The 14,553-nt window shown below is 41.8% G+C and overlaps 1 protein-coding gene across 1 annotated transcript; it reads left to right on the forward strand.

The window, feature by feature from the left end:
• The first annotated feature begins 691 nt into the window (after positions 1–691).
• lonrf4 (LON peptidase N-terminal domain and ring finger 4) lies at positions 692–13,617 on the forward strand. Its single transcript, XM_030396641.1, has 12 exons — positions 692–1,545; positions 3,575–3,693; positions 4,380–4,502; positions 5,265–5,453; positions 5,536–5,662; positions 5,830–5,905; positions 6,144–6,258; positions 8,286–8,407; positions 8,540–8,698; positions 10,991–11,153; positions 11,264–11,413; positions 11,960–13,617. The coding sequence occupies exons 1-12, from the start codon at positions 1,248–1,250 to the stop codon at positions 12,107–12,109; spliced, it is 1,791 nt and encodes a 596-aa protein (XP_030252501.1). The 5' UTR covers positions 692–1,247; the 3' UTR covers positions 12,110–13,617.
• The last annotated feature ends 936 nt before the right edge of the window (positions 13,618–14,553 follow it).

A 14,553-nucleotide genomic window follows, 5' to 3' on the forward strand; every position in this document is an offset into this window, starting at 1 on the left:
TAAACAACTTTAACAAAGAGTCCACAGCTAATCTGCTCACACATGGTTGATAATAGAGTGATTTTTACATGCAAATTGCAACATAAAGCCCCTTTAATACAAATAATAGATTAGATTTCAGTGCAACATTGGCTTTCTGGTTAAAACGTGGAGAATGGCTTCTGTGAGACAGGTTTGTCTTGGGATGCACTAGCTTGTGTAACAGATGTGCAGGGATCCTGTTGCCTTGCTGACCTCTGCAGCAGCGTTGTTATGCCACATCACAAAACGTGAACACCAAACTTGCTTTTCAGGTTTGCACGTGCACCGATACTTCTGACTTTATTTTAGTGTTACAAAACGTTTTTTAGGCTGTGTAAGCAAAAGGTGGTGGATGGACATAACCGGGTTTATGTCGCGGTCCTTCACCCCGCCCCCCCCGGCTGGTGCTACTATCCTCTGCTGGGATTCCCTACAACTGTGACGAGGTGATTACCAGCTCGTGCTCCCTCGACATGAATTATTATGAGTCCATTTTTTGGTAGGAGACATGCGAGACCGTCAACTCATTTCATACCTAACGTTAGTGTTTTACATTAAACCGCAATGGTGGGGGAACATGGGAAGTTCTGTCGCAGGAATTATGTTATGAAACTCAGTATCCTTGGGTTTCACAACAGGGCGGAAAGCCACCCCTGTCATCCAATCGGGAGGCGCGCTGCTGCGTCACGTGGTCTTTATTTATGTAATGTAATGGTGTTACACAGTAACCCAGCTTTGTGGCTGTGAGGAGACGTCGTTTACAGGGGTTACTGGCGGACACGGGCCACTTTAAAACACATAGTCGTATTAATGCGTGAATATTCTGCGGGGGTTCGCGTTGCGGTTTGGCGAGAGTGTGGAGCGACGAGGAGGGGAAGCAGTCGCATTGGAGTGGAAGCTGGAGTTGTTCTTCATTCAGCCAGAAGGAAAGACGTAATGTGTCCCAAAACGAAACACTTAAGTTAGGGCTGGAAATTGATAATGTCAGTGTGTGCGTGTTTACGCAAAATGGTCGTCGGTGAGGTGAGCGTTTGAGTACTAAATTGTTAGCAGCCGCCAAGCTAAACAGGAACGGGTCGGGTTCGAGTGGCTGTGATAACGAGGGGGCAGGGGGTTCTGAATGGCTCGCTGTCAGTGTGTTACCTAAATGCTCCATGCCATACTATTACATAGAAGAGCTTCTCCGTCGATTCTTCTCAGCGCCCCGTTGACATAATCCCTCCGCCATGGACCTGCTGGAGTGTCCTCTCTGTCTCTTCCTGATGTGCGAGCCAGTGACCATGTCGTGCGGCCACACGTTCTGCCGGAGGTGCGTGGCGAGCTACCTCCCGTCCAAGTGCCCGTCGTGCCGGGAGAGGCTAAAACAAAGAGAGGTGAGGTGCATGAAGAACAACGTGCTGCTCATCAGCGTCGCGGAGAAGTGCTGCCCGGACGAGGTGAAGATGAAGTGCCACATACTGGAGAAGCTCAAGGCCGAGGAGTTCACGGAAGCTTTACGCATCGCGAACGAAGGGCTAGACATGGGTAAGGGGCTCATCACCACCACCACCAACACCACGGCAGACACTGACACAGAAGTTTGATCTGCTTGGTATGATAAGAAAAGAGGTTACTTAAGATCACGCTTTGATAAGGAGACAGACAAGTGTACTTGCCTACAGCTTTTTTGGTTGGTGGCCAGTAGTGGTGCATCCTATCCTTCCTCTCCAGGACACAGCCTGATTGCGCACGGCGGTGCAGGAGGTGTGACGGCATAAGGGAAAGGGGATTTGGGGGTCTTAAGTACTCACACGCGACATGGCAAACATGACATCCACGGTCTGAGGCGGTTCCTGACCTGAATGTATAACTGGGTCAGTAAACAGTCTCCAGATGCGCCTTCATCCAGCCTGTGTGGCAAGTGTCTTGTTTTCCTGTGTGTGCACATTGATTGTTTCAGGAAAAAACATCTCAAACCCCAGAAAACAAGTGTTATGCAATAGAACAGGTTCATTTGCTTTAACAATTCCCCCCTCTGGCTATGTCATTAACACACAGTTTACACAGCAGTTGTACCAGCTATAACAGCTGTCGCTTGGAAAAGAAAATGACACAGGAGGAGGCGATTTCTGCTTCTGCAGCAAGCTTCCTATGTATACCTGTTGTCTAATCGAGGAAGGCAGAGAATAGTTAAGAAGCTGTGGTGTAATATTTTCACAGCTTATGCCTCTCTGGATTCCTAGAAAATACCTTTGTAATCAGATCTACTATCTTATCGGCGGAGCTCCTGATCCTCTGCACTTGCCCCTGTGTGTGTGCAGTTGACCTTATTTTTCCGCATTCGGCAGCAGCAGCGAGGATGTAAAAGGGACAACTGGTGCCCCAGATGAGTTGATATAATCAGTAGGCGTCCTATGGTTCATAGAAGTGTTTGTGCTGAAGTGAATCGGCATGATGTTGAAATACCTACATGGTTGCCATCTCTGCCAATCCAATTAAATAATGCCCTCTTCACCCTCCAGGTTCGTGTGTAATGATCTCTTGTTGGGATTTGTGTACATCAGGCAGGTTTGTTTGGTCTTGGGAGATTGAAGGTTGTGTCTTGGCAGTACATAATGTTGTCAATGTTCAGCACACTGTAATCAAGGCCTTTACAATAGAGGTGCATTGATTAATCAATCAGTCCTAGTAAAGAAAATTAATTGCAAACTTTTGATAATCGATTAATCACTTGAGTCATTATCAAGAAAAAAAAAGTCCAACATTGCTTCTTTAAATGTGAGGGTTTTTGTTATTTATGATCATAAATAAAGAATCTCTTGGTTTTGGAGTGTTGGACGGACAAAAGACGGAATTCTAGGACGTTACTTCGGTCTCTGGGAAATTACGACGAATATTTGTCCCATTTTATTTACATTTTATAGACTAAATGTTTAATTGTAAATATAATCCAAATAAATAAAGAAAATCGGAAGTTACAGCCACCCATTTACGTAATACTGTCTCTATGAGCTTTGAATGAACACATGCACATGGAGGGTGAAGCGCAGTGTGGCTGGAGGCATTTCTTTATCTTGACACGTCATCGGTCTGCAACATTAATAGAAAGTATAGGTTTGGATACGGTTTATTGAGTAGTCTTGGTTATTATCTTCACCAAGGAGGTTCTGTTTTCTCTTATCAGGTTCTTGCTTGGGTGGTTGATTGGTTTGTCGGCAGGATTACACAAAAAAAAACTGAACAGATTTCCATGAAACTTGGATGGAGGATGGATCTCAGTCTAGAATAAACTTTTGGTGTGAATCCTAATGAAGGCACGGATCCCAGAATTTTTCCTCACAATCTTTTATCTTGCGAGATAGAACATTTTTTTCTTAAGTAAATTATTGATGTTAAAGAAAAATTCAAGCGCAGAATCAAATGTGGTTGATTTTGGATTAGGTTTGATTGAATAAAAGGGGACTGTGTGTGTGTGTGTGTGTGTGTGTGTGTGTGTGTGTGTGTGTGTGTATAAATCTCAACTTTTTTCTTTTTTCTTACCCTCTCTTCTGTTTTTTTTGTTTGCCGTCTACAGTCCCAGAAGATCCCAGTCTGAAGATGTACAGAGCTGAAGCTAACTGGGGAATGATGTGTTTCTCTGACGCTCTGACAGACCTCGACTACCTCTGCTGCCTTCGTCCAAACTGGACCGAGGTGAGAGACGTGTGTGCTGTGTGGTGGTGATTGCGTTAGCAAAACACTTCGTGTCCTGCTTTTGCTGTGTCCTTTTCTGCACAGCAACAACAAATCTGTTGAAGTCATCCGTCAACAACACCAAATTTAGAGCTCCCATTGCTCTACAGTTCTCCTTTGCACAAGACTTAACCTCACATGCACTCTGCTTGGTTTTGTAACATGCATGCATTGGAACATACATAACCACAAAAGAGAAGGGGCTATTTTTTAAATGTATTTATCTTTTTATATTTTACCCCAGTGGGCAGCTCTGACCTCCTCTGTCTCTGCTTTACTGACGTTATGTCATTCATAAAGTTATGCAAACGGCCACTTATGTCACAGTGTCACTTAACCATTTTGTGCCAGTGGGTGGCAGCAGAAATCCTCCAGGTACACAATCATTTGTTTTTTTTAGAGATGTTATATCACTTAGACTATTGTTATATCACACACACAATGCCACTAATGCAGCATTTAGCCGCCAGCAATCCATGTAGCAAATGACAGTCAGTCCAAAGTTAGGAGAGATGTGTTACTATAAGACAATTCAGATAAACTTATTGATGACACTGAGTTGATTTATGTTATCTGCAGTGAGTCGCTGCAGCCTTTTCTTTAACTCCCACAGGCAGTGATGTGCTGACTCCTCTGCTCTTTTGCAGGGCTTCTTTCGTAAAGGGAATGTACTGCTGGAAATGGGTCAGCAGACAGAAGCCCTCGTCCAGTTCCACCGTTGCCTAAATCTACAAGCTGACTTTGTTCCTGCAAAGAGCCAGATCAAGAAGGTTTGTTTAGCTTATTGGCTGAGTATCAGAGGATAATGTCATGACAAGCTACACATATTGGAATTTGAAGATGTATTTAAAACAGGGATGGTAGCTTTGTAAAAAATTATTTGATTGCATCTTTTTTTTATTTTGTCTATCTGCAAAAACATCCATAAAGGAGGATTGTGTGATGACCGAAACAATCTGAACAGTATCATAATTGCATGATATTTCATTATTGGTCAGTTGGTTAACTTAGCTTTTAATAGATCTATCCATCCTTCCATTACTTTAATTTTTGCTTAAGTTTGTGTGGGGTCTTGATAGACAAACTGTCTTCATTTTCAGGACTGAATAGCTGGATAAACAAATTGACTTGAAACACAATTTCATACTGTTTCACTTTGTTTATATTTGGTGGACCCTGCCCCCTTTGAAGCTCGTGTTCTGGGGACCTCTGAGAACACATTTTTTTTCAGTTATAGAAAATAAAATGCAGTTCTGGGTTTGTATTATTACCTCATTTAAACTGAGTTTGAGCCTCTTCACCAAAAGTACATATTGCTCCTTTAAAAGTCAATCAAACGATGCAGTATCCTCACTTTTTATACTTTGGACATGTTTTGTGAACTGCCATATTTAACATGTTTCCCATTTCAGTAGTAACTTTTTATCACTTGTTTTGTGAGATTTCAGTTTACAGCAGCGGTGAGAACAAACACATTTAACTTAAGCCCTGCACAAGACTCATTTGTATCATATCTTGGATTCAAATGGCAGATCCTGGAGGCAGAGGGTGTGGCTGTGCCGGAGGATGTGTCCTGCGTCTTGCAAGTGGTGTCCGAGTACCTGAAAGAGCCCTGCCCCATTACAAGCCTCGGTGGCTCCCAGGGGCCAACTCACACTGAGGGCATCAAACATGTCCATGGAGGTGACACAGAGGGGAAAGGGAGGAGAGAGGCACACCAGGTAAGAATGCTTACTGTTCTTATTTGTTCTTTAATGCTTGAGGCGCTTGAATGTAAATCCTAACGGTTGAAGCTGTCTTCAGGGCTCCAAGGTGAAGCACGACCTGGGCACTGAGTGCTGCCTCAGCCTCTGCCAAGCTGTTTCCTTCCTTCCTGCTGCTGAAGAGGACGAGGAGATGATGATGAGGAAGGATGATGGGCATGGCAGGGGTACGCACATGTTCAACATCATTGTCCTCATCATGAATCATCTTTGTCACTACAAACAGCTTTACCTTGATACCCGCCAGATGGTTTTGAAATTGCATGATAATTACAACTTCTCCGTCTTCAGCTTGAAAGTGACTGTGTTTGTCTCATTTCTCTCCCTCTCTCAGGTGAAAGTAGTCACAGCAGAGAGAAGACTCTCGGTGTTCTCACTGTCTCAGACTTTGAGTGCCCTCTCTGCATTAGGTCAGTGTGCCAGAATACTTGCTCTAATCAATAATGCATCGCTACCTGTGCCTTGTCTGCTGCAAAGTCATATAACAGGCTGATTCTATTCTTGCTCTCATCTCTGTCTCTGGTTAATGTTTAGCACACATAAAGCCTATATACAAACACTCACCAGACACAAAGTAAATACCATGGACATCCTTCCTCAGCTGGGGAGGTTTTAATAAAGCTAATGCCTTTTCTCTGTCCTTCGAAGGTTGTTCTTTGAGCCAGTCACTACCCCCTGTGGTCACACCTTCTGTAAAAACTGCATAGAGAGGAGTCTTGACCACAACCTCCGCTGTCCACTCTGCAAGCAGCCACTACAAGAGGTAGCCACCTACAGACATTGTCATACAGCTATTTTAGACCTAGTGGTGCTAGATCCTGTTTTTAGCACAAGAAGGTCTCTGCTTAAAATGCTGCCTAATTTTCTTTGTGATCACATTATGATAATATCACCACATTTAGCTCAGGAAGCTTGAGGTGCAATGCTCCTCTGATCACATCGCATCACATTTATCATCATCATACTAAAAACAATAAAAAAAAGAAGTCAGAAGAAAATCCTCAATTTCAATAAATTGAGTTATTGGATTAAACTGAGCACTGAGCTTCCAGCAGATACATAAAATGTTAATTTGTCTTTATTACAATGTTGGTATTTACTATAATAGCATTAGAGCTGAAATAGCTTTTTTGTTATTTTGGTTTGACTATATGAATGCAGTTTGGATTGTTGTTAGGGATAGTTGATTTTTTGAATGTTTAACTAAAATGTTGTCCAGTTGCACCTTTTAATGAGGAGGTCTAGCAACAGAGTGTGAAGGAGTAACAGTTATAGCATTATGTCCAAGATGCCAATGCTAATGCAGATATTTATGAATTACAAATAGGTCCTTTTAAAGCACTTTGTGATTTTGAAAAGGGATGATTCACAGGTCCTCAAACAGGCTACTGTCACTTTGGGTTGATGGCTCGATCTGAGCCAGCATTGGTATGTGACAACCTAGGAATAAAACTCCATAATTAACTAACTTTTTTTCCCTTTAACAGAGTTGCATACCTCCCTTTGTGTGTGGCAAGTGAAAGGGTACACATTTTTTCTTTGACATAGTGAAAATGTTTTTGATGTTTAAAAGGCTAAACAGCATCAAATATGGATTGAAGCAGAATATTTTGTAAGATAAACAAATGATGTTATTTTTTGGAAATAATTACTGGCTGTCTTTATTCAAATAGTGTGAACTTTACAACTGGGTAAACAATAGTAAACTAGGATATTTGCAAGTGTTTGCAACACATAAGCCCAAGACAGTAAGACTACAGCTAACATTAACAAAACTGTTTGATAGTGGTACACAATGCATTAGAAAGCGCTTATCTTGGACAGATTATTTTTTATCAACAAATTAAAACACACAGGATGCAGTCAACCTTGCAACGTAACATTACCTTTGAACTGTCTATTCCCCTGACTTAAACATGCCCTGGTGAAGTCAGTGACTTTAAATTAAGTGGTGTTATAGTCACTGTTACACATTACATTGTTGTGTAATGTTCATACAGATTACATCCAACACAGAAGCGTGTTCCAAGCACTTTAACAGTGAGTGCTTTGATTGGCAAGACAAACCTGCTTCATTACATAACTTTACGTTACATTGCAAGCTTGATTACATCAAGTACATTTTACTCTGGATTTTCACTGGCCATCGTCTTTTCAGTACTGATTGAGCAGGAAGCGGTGAAATTATAACGATAAATCAGATTTCTGACATTTATATGTTTTGCAACCTGGAACACAGCAGTACGACATTTGAGCTCCCCACCCTGAAATGTAGCCTCATCCTTATCTGTTACTATGCAGAAATATTGAGTTTATAGAAAATTAATATACCTGGAAACAAAGGCTGTGCAGCATTCAAATGTGAATATATGAATTAAGTTTTGAATCTTCATATTATTCAGTCCATCTTCGTGTGCGAGTTTGATTTTTTCACTGATCGTGATAATTTTTTTCAGTCAGCTGTCACCTTCTAACAAACCCACTTGAAGATACAGGACAAGAGAACTTTCTGGTTCCTCATTCTTGTATTTCACTCGAGATAAATGACCCCACCTGTGATGAGTAGAACATAAAATCCAGAATCAGTAAATCTTTATTTTGAATTTTATCTCCAGGACTGTTTAAATTTGCACACTGTAGCGCCAAAGTGCAGCGCACACATTTTAAGGGTATTTTTCTTATTTGTTTTACTGTATCATATTTGGAAAAGTAACAGGGTTGTGTATAACTGCTCATAAGAATCATAATGTTTTTATTCTAACTGACAGGTTTTAAATTTTCTCTTCCCAGTACTTTAAAAACAGGAAGTACAACCCCACAGTTCTGCTTCAGAACATCATGACCCAACTTTTTCCGTCACAGTTGGCTGAGAGGAAGCAGGTCCATGAGGCTGAGATGGCTGAGCTGTCCAAGTATGCACCTGATTCATACAATCTACATTTGTGATTCAGTGTATCAGCATTGCACCTTATTCTGATAATTACCCCTCCTTCTTTTTCCTTTTCTCCTTGTTTTTGTCCTCACCTCTGTATCTTCTCTTGTAGTCTTACTAAGGACATCCCTATTTTTGTTTGTACGGTGGCATACCCTGGAGTGCCCTGCCCTCTGCACATATTCGAGCCTCGATATCGGCTAATGATGCGTCGCTGCATGGAAACAGGCACCAAGAAGTTTGGCATGTGCAGCTATGAGCATGGGAAGGGGTAAGCAATTGACGTTCTTCTGTCATTTATCCAAAGCAACATGTTTATTTAAAATGTGCGTACTGCTGTGCTTACAAAAATATAGCCAAGAGGGGTTCAGACCTTTTTTTACATGAGTGTTAAAAGTTATTTTGACCAGACTGCCTGGGAATAGAGAGACTATGTGTGACATTTCTCTCACTGTGAAGCTCACAGCAGGCTCAGTGGAGCCTGATGGGATTGCTGGTGTTGCAGCACAGGCAGACAGCCCAGTGGGCAAAGTTTAGAACGGTCATGTGTGACCCTGAGTGGGTGGGAAATAGCAGCATGTTCACAAATCTTGTGCGAGATCTGCTGTGCATTTTCATGCACCACCAGATGACTGTTGTCATCGTATTGAATTCCCCTCTATCATCATTGATGTATTATTCAAATAATATTAAAATAAGCAAATAATGTGCAGATTCATTTTGTTTTGAAACATTTTGTTTTTGCTGCTCATTGTATTGATTATGCAAGTTCGTACATCCTTTGTATAAGTCTGCTTTATTTAGAGAAATGCAGCTGATCATCCTTTAACCTCCCAAAATAAATTGATCAGTGTTGTCTGAGGTCTCAGTCGACAAGAGCACATAGTGTGGAACCAGTTAATGGAGCTGGCTCCTGTGGAGTGACACAGATAAAACTCTGCCATGTTCACACTGTAAATGGTACGGCCCCATATGACTTACTATAAAACCTCTTCCTGAAGGTCAGAGAGGCTCACAGGCACAACATCAGATCAATTGTAGGAATGTAATGGAATAATGTCCCTCAGAGCATTAATCATAATACAAAGCCAGCCATGTTTAGGGCAAAACTGACACACATGCTAGTAGATAATGTACCCTTGTAATGACAACTGTGTAGGCAGAGTTTTATGTGGCTCATTTAATGGACCTTTTTTTTGTCTAATGTGAAGTGTGTACTTCAGCCTGTTGTCAGAACAATGCCTGCTGATTTCCAATGTGAACACGTTTTGTATATAAATATTTTTTGTGCTTTAATGTACTCATAATGCTAATGGACATGTACACGCACACAGCTCCACGGCATTCCTACCAGAAGGAACACAATGAAAATCAGGCCTGAGCTCTGACTTTCCTGTTCCTGTTGCTTTTGCTCTTTGGATTGTGTTTGTACATCAGTGTAGCAAGCAGTGTAATTGTCATATTAAGATATTTAACTGAAAGCAGAAATAGACAATCGTTTAACGTTTCCCTGTTGTATTGCTGTTGGTGCCACTGTCACAAAGACAGCGTTAGCTACATGGCTACCACTAGCAGCCTGGCTACTGTCCTAAGTAGCCTGTTCAAAAAACAACTGTAAGAATCCTAATTTGGGATCCTAACCCGGCTGCATTGATAAGTAGGCAGGTTCTGTTACTTGCGATTTGGTGAAAGAATGCTGGTTTTTGAACCATTTTGAGACCTGCTGGTAAGAGGAAACGCATATCAACACGGGAACGGACTTTGACACAACACTGGCGCTCTCCATCGATTAAATGCCTGTCCAGTCATTCTTGTTTTACCTCGGTTTCATCTCCCCCTTCACTTTCTTTGCATCCTCTATCAGCAAGGTTCAGGTTTGATTTTCTTTTTCAGTGTATAGTTTCCACATTTGTTCCTGCGTTCCCATAGGGAAAGCGACCCAGAGTGCCTCTTCCTGTTTTGGTTACACATTGGCATCCACGCTTCCTTTTTATGTAATGTGACCTTTGTTTTTCCAGGACAGCTCAAGCCCAGTAGCAGACTGAATAGCAAAGTGAAAGTCAGGTGTATAGGGAACCAATCTATATGCAGATGGTGTTATTGTACTAAAGCCATTTCATTGTGCCATCAGTATTACCTTCAGAAGGTTAAGGTAATGCAAAAAACTTGTCTATTGCCAGTTTAACTTTGATTTTATTAAAAGTTCTAAGTTTAGTTTCCTCTCGCATCATAACATAAACAACAATTACAAAATACTTTACTGATCTTAAACCAAGCTGATATATTTTATTTTAGGGTTTGAGTTTTTCAGTTCTTTAAATTCAGCCAAGACAATTAATGGAAAGTAGCAACCCGGCCTTGCTTTCTATGTTGGTTGACCTCAGTGGTTCTCAAACAGAGGCATCAATATTTATCTGTTGATGGTCTTTAGAAAAGGGAATACAACAAAAAAAAGTTTGAAGACAAACCTTTTGTTTTTGAACAATGTAACAAAAATTGCATGAAGTGATAAATTAAGTTATGTTAATTGAAGTACCACATGGTTTTGCCTCATGTGCCTTAGGTTTGCTGACTATGGCTGCATGTTGGAGATCCTCACTCTGGAGCTGCTCCCTGACGGCCGCTCCTATGTGGACACAGTGGGTGGCAGCAGATTCAGGGTGCTGAAAAGAGGTCAGAGAGATGGATACCACACTGCTGACATTGAGTACCTGGAGGATCTCAAGGTCAGGGTCACAGAAATCACAAACTATTGATACACACTGAAAATATTACAACCACCCCCTGATTCTCTTCTTCTCATGACGTTGCGCTTGTCTTCTCCTCTCTTTCCCAGGTTGATGGTACTGAGGTGGAGCTTTTGCAGCATCTCCATGACAGTGTGTACCAGCAGGCTCAGGACTGGTACCAGCGTCTCGGCAGCCGCATTCGCGAGCAGATCAACAGACAGTACGGCACCATGCCAGATAAGGAGGAAAACATTCAGGTTGGGGCCTTGGGAGAAATGTTTTCTAGTGCTTAAATGTCATAACAACACATTACAGTCCAGGACAGTAATAATTTACCTTGTCTACTTCTTCCTGCGCATCATGTATGCTAAACATTTCTGCAAACCAAAGCCTACCATTGTTTTTGACTTTATAAAAATGCATATTTCAATGCATGCATCATTCATCTATGGATATCAGCTTGGAATGAAAATTACCTTGCAGAGATTTCAGACTAGCTTTTGACAAAACTGTTTTGTTTTTGAATTCTCTTATTGTTTTATGCTACTGCAATGCAGATTTTTCCAGTCTAACCGTACTGTGAGCTCTATTACTGCACATTGGTAACATTAACAACAATAAATCAGACCTTGTATTCACAGGAATAAGGAAAGCACTGCTGAGTTAGAAAGTGATAAACATTGTGACCCATTGTTGAAATCCAAATCATTACAGAATGCTTGAAAAAAGTGCTCACAGTACATTTTGCCAAGTGAAAACAAGTGTATTCGTTTCTATTCTGATCCTTTGTATGTGTCCTCTAGGCCTCCTCCAACGGTCCAGCCTGGTGCTGGTGGCTGCTCTCAGTCCTCCAGCTGGACCCCGCCTATCAGACCACCGTCCTGTCCCTGACCTCACTCAAAGACCGCTTGGGACACCTCCGCCTGGTCCTGGAGTACTTCTCTCAGAGTTAGACCCCATGGCACGGTGGTATCATGGCAACAATCAGCTCAGAGTCAAATATTGCAATGGAGTGAATTCAAAGACTCATAACACATAGGTCCTGTTCTGGACTGTGAACATGGAGGGATTGTCTTAAAAGTCTCAGCTCAAGGTGAAATCATCTGGTCAACAGCAGAAAGATAGAAAGATTTTATTACCAAACACAGTTTAGTTCTACAAAGGTTTCGCTGTTTGGGTTTTCATATCTTGCTCGCACCATTTTCTTCCCGGGAATGAAAGGTTTCAGAGTAGTAGAGTTCTTTGTACTTTCTGCAGCAGCAAGAGCTCCAGGGCTGACCAAAGATGCTTCTTATTTAGGTCCATTCAAAGTAGTGAATTTTTATTTGTGGTTAGATATCCTTCTCAAAGCTCATAGCATTACTGAAAATAGACACTAGGTGTCACTGTTTTTATCCAATTATAAAGAGCATGAAGAACATGCAGCAGCAGCCAAACTAGTACAGTTCACTATACTTTCATGAGAAGCCTGTTTAAACAGACAGTTTGCATCGATACAGCTACATTTGGGGTGAGACTAAACCATGATGGCACACACAATTTGTGGATACGTTTTAGGACTATGCACATGAGAGAAGGTTTGTGTGTCACAAGTAATCTTTTGGAAATAGCTGAAGGGCACTAACTTGCAATGCTTACATTTCTGTTGCATCTTTTGGCCTTAGCAGCCATTAACTATGGCTCATTTTATACTATTGAAAAATCTTAACAAGATCCCTGTTTAGTGTTGGCAATTATTGCAATAATGATTTATAGTGTCACATGGAATGGCAGCAGCTGGAGGATACTTTTTGTAATGAATAAAGGCTGCCAATCAGCTGACAGAAACAAAGTTTTCTGTTATGACAGTCAGGGGACGCTGCTACTGAACGAGACATGGAGGTGGGCCAGCTTTGTATTACACTATGAATCTGTGTGATTATCTATGATCATGGATGCAGCATGTATGAGTGCCAGCTGTAAATACGGAGTATTGGGTGATAATTTTGGTGTGGTCGTGTCCACTCCGTCGAGGTGCAGTGAAGCATCAGTCCCAGGCACCAGTCTTTAACATCTCTATAGCAGGGATATTCTGTAAAACAGTTAGGGTCTGACTAGGGCTAAGTCCTCCTGCGGTGCCTCTGTGTAGGCCTTATCACCTACGTCTGGCCCCTACATCTGTCTGGCCCCTCTACCACCAGTTGTTGGTGCCTTTGAGTGCCTGGGTCAGCTCACCAACGAGAAGTCTTAGAGTCTCTACACCACATAGAGCAGGCATGACGAAACTATTCCACAAAGGGTCGGTGTGGCTGCAGGTTTTTGTTCCAAGAGCACACAGTTTGACCAAGCAACTTTCTAAAGACTCAGTGCGTTTACATGACGCTCGAGAACCGAATTACTGGGTTAGTCTGACTACGATCGGATTTTAAAGATGCATGTATACACCTTAGTTTTTCTCATTTCTCATTTCTCATAGTCGGATTAAAACACCTAGATTATTCGATTGATAGTCGCATTACTCGTGCATGTAAACGTTCCATCAGATCGGATTGGATTTCTGCGTTCTGCGCAGGCTCGAAATTTTTTTCCCGGGACCGTGAGCCGGAAGTATAAGGACGGCGTTGGTGTCTTTCCTCCGAAATAACTGCAAGCAAGAGCGCCATTGTGCATCTGGTTTGTGTAATTATCATGTACATCTAACACATAATGTACAAAGATGTAGCTTCGTCCTGCTTTTTGTATGCCATCTTTCTCGAATGCCGAGGCAGTTTGTTGTTGCTGGTGACGTAAAGAGGTCAGCCGGAGGGGGCTCTGTCGTACGGGGGTATGACATGCTCCGGACAATAATTCGATTTTCTCACAGTCATGTATACTCAGACAATTGCAGTTGTCCGATTGAGTAGCATAGTGGAACTATGTCTGTAATCCAACTAAGCTGTGTAAACGTACTGAGATCAGTTGATTAAATGAGTCAGGTCTGGTGTGCTGCTGCTTGGTTGAAAAGAAAACCTGCAGCCACACCGGCCCTTTGTGGAATAGTTTGGATATGCCTGACATAGAGGATGGGTTGTGTGATTTCTTTTTTTTTTTTTTTTGCCATTGGTTTTTGTTGATATAGTGCTACATTCCATGGAATGTTAAAACTGCAATGTATAGTTAATTTACTAACGAATACGGGCTCAACTGGGTGAAACAAAAGAGCTTTTTTTGTTTTTGTACTTTGATAAATGTGCCATAGATCTTTCTGTGTTCTGTGTTTTATGGAAATAGTCGCTGTGTTTATGTCCACATCATGGACTCTGAGGAACCCTCACACCTTTTGTATGACGCATTGTGAACTACCATCCCTTCATGGCAAACATTTAACTTTGGATAGTGAGAACTAGCCCAGCAAACACACTAGATACAGTTTGAACCT

The sequence above is a fragment of the Sparus aurata genome, chromosome 18 (genome assembly GCF_900880675.1).
Source record: "Sparus aurata chromosome 18, fSpaAur1.1, whole genome shotgun sequence".
Taxonomy (NCBI): Eukaryota; Metazoa; Chordata; class Actinopteri; order Spariformes; family Sparidae; genus Sparus; species Sparus aurata.

Coding starts and splice junctions, on each gene's coding strand:
- lonrf4 (XM_030396641.1), top strand. CDS start 1,248: ATGGACCTGCTGGAGTGTCCTCTCTGTCTCTTCCTGATGTGCGAGCCA. Junction 6,259..8,285: donor GCAAGCAGCCACTACAAGAG/GTAGCCACCTAC, acceptor TTCTCTTCCCAG/TACTTTAAAAACAGGAAGTA. Junction 8,408..8,539: donor GAGATGGCTGAGCTGTCCAA/GTATGCACCTGA, acceptor CTTCTCTTGTAG/TCTTACTAAGGACATCCCTA.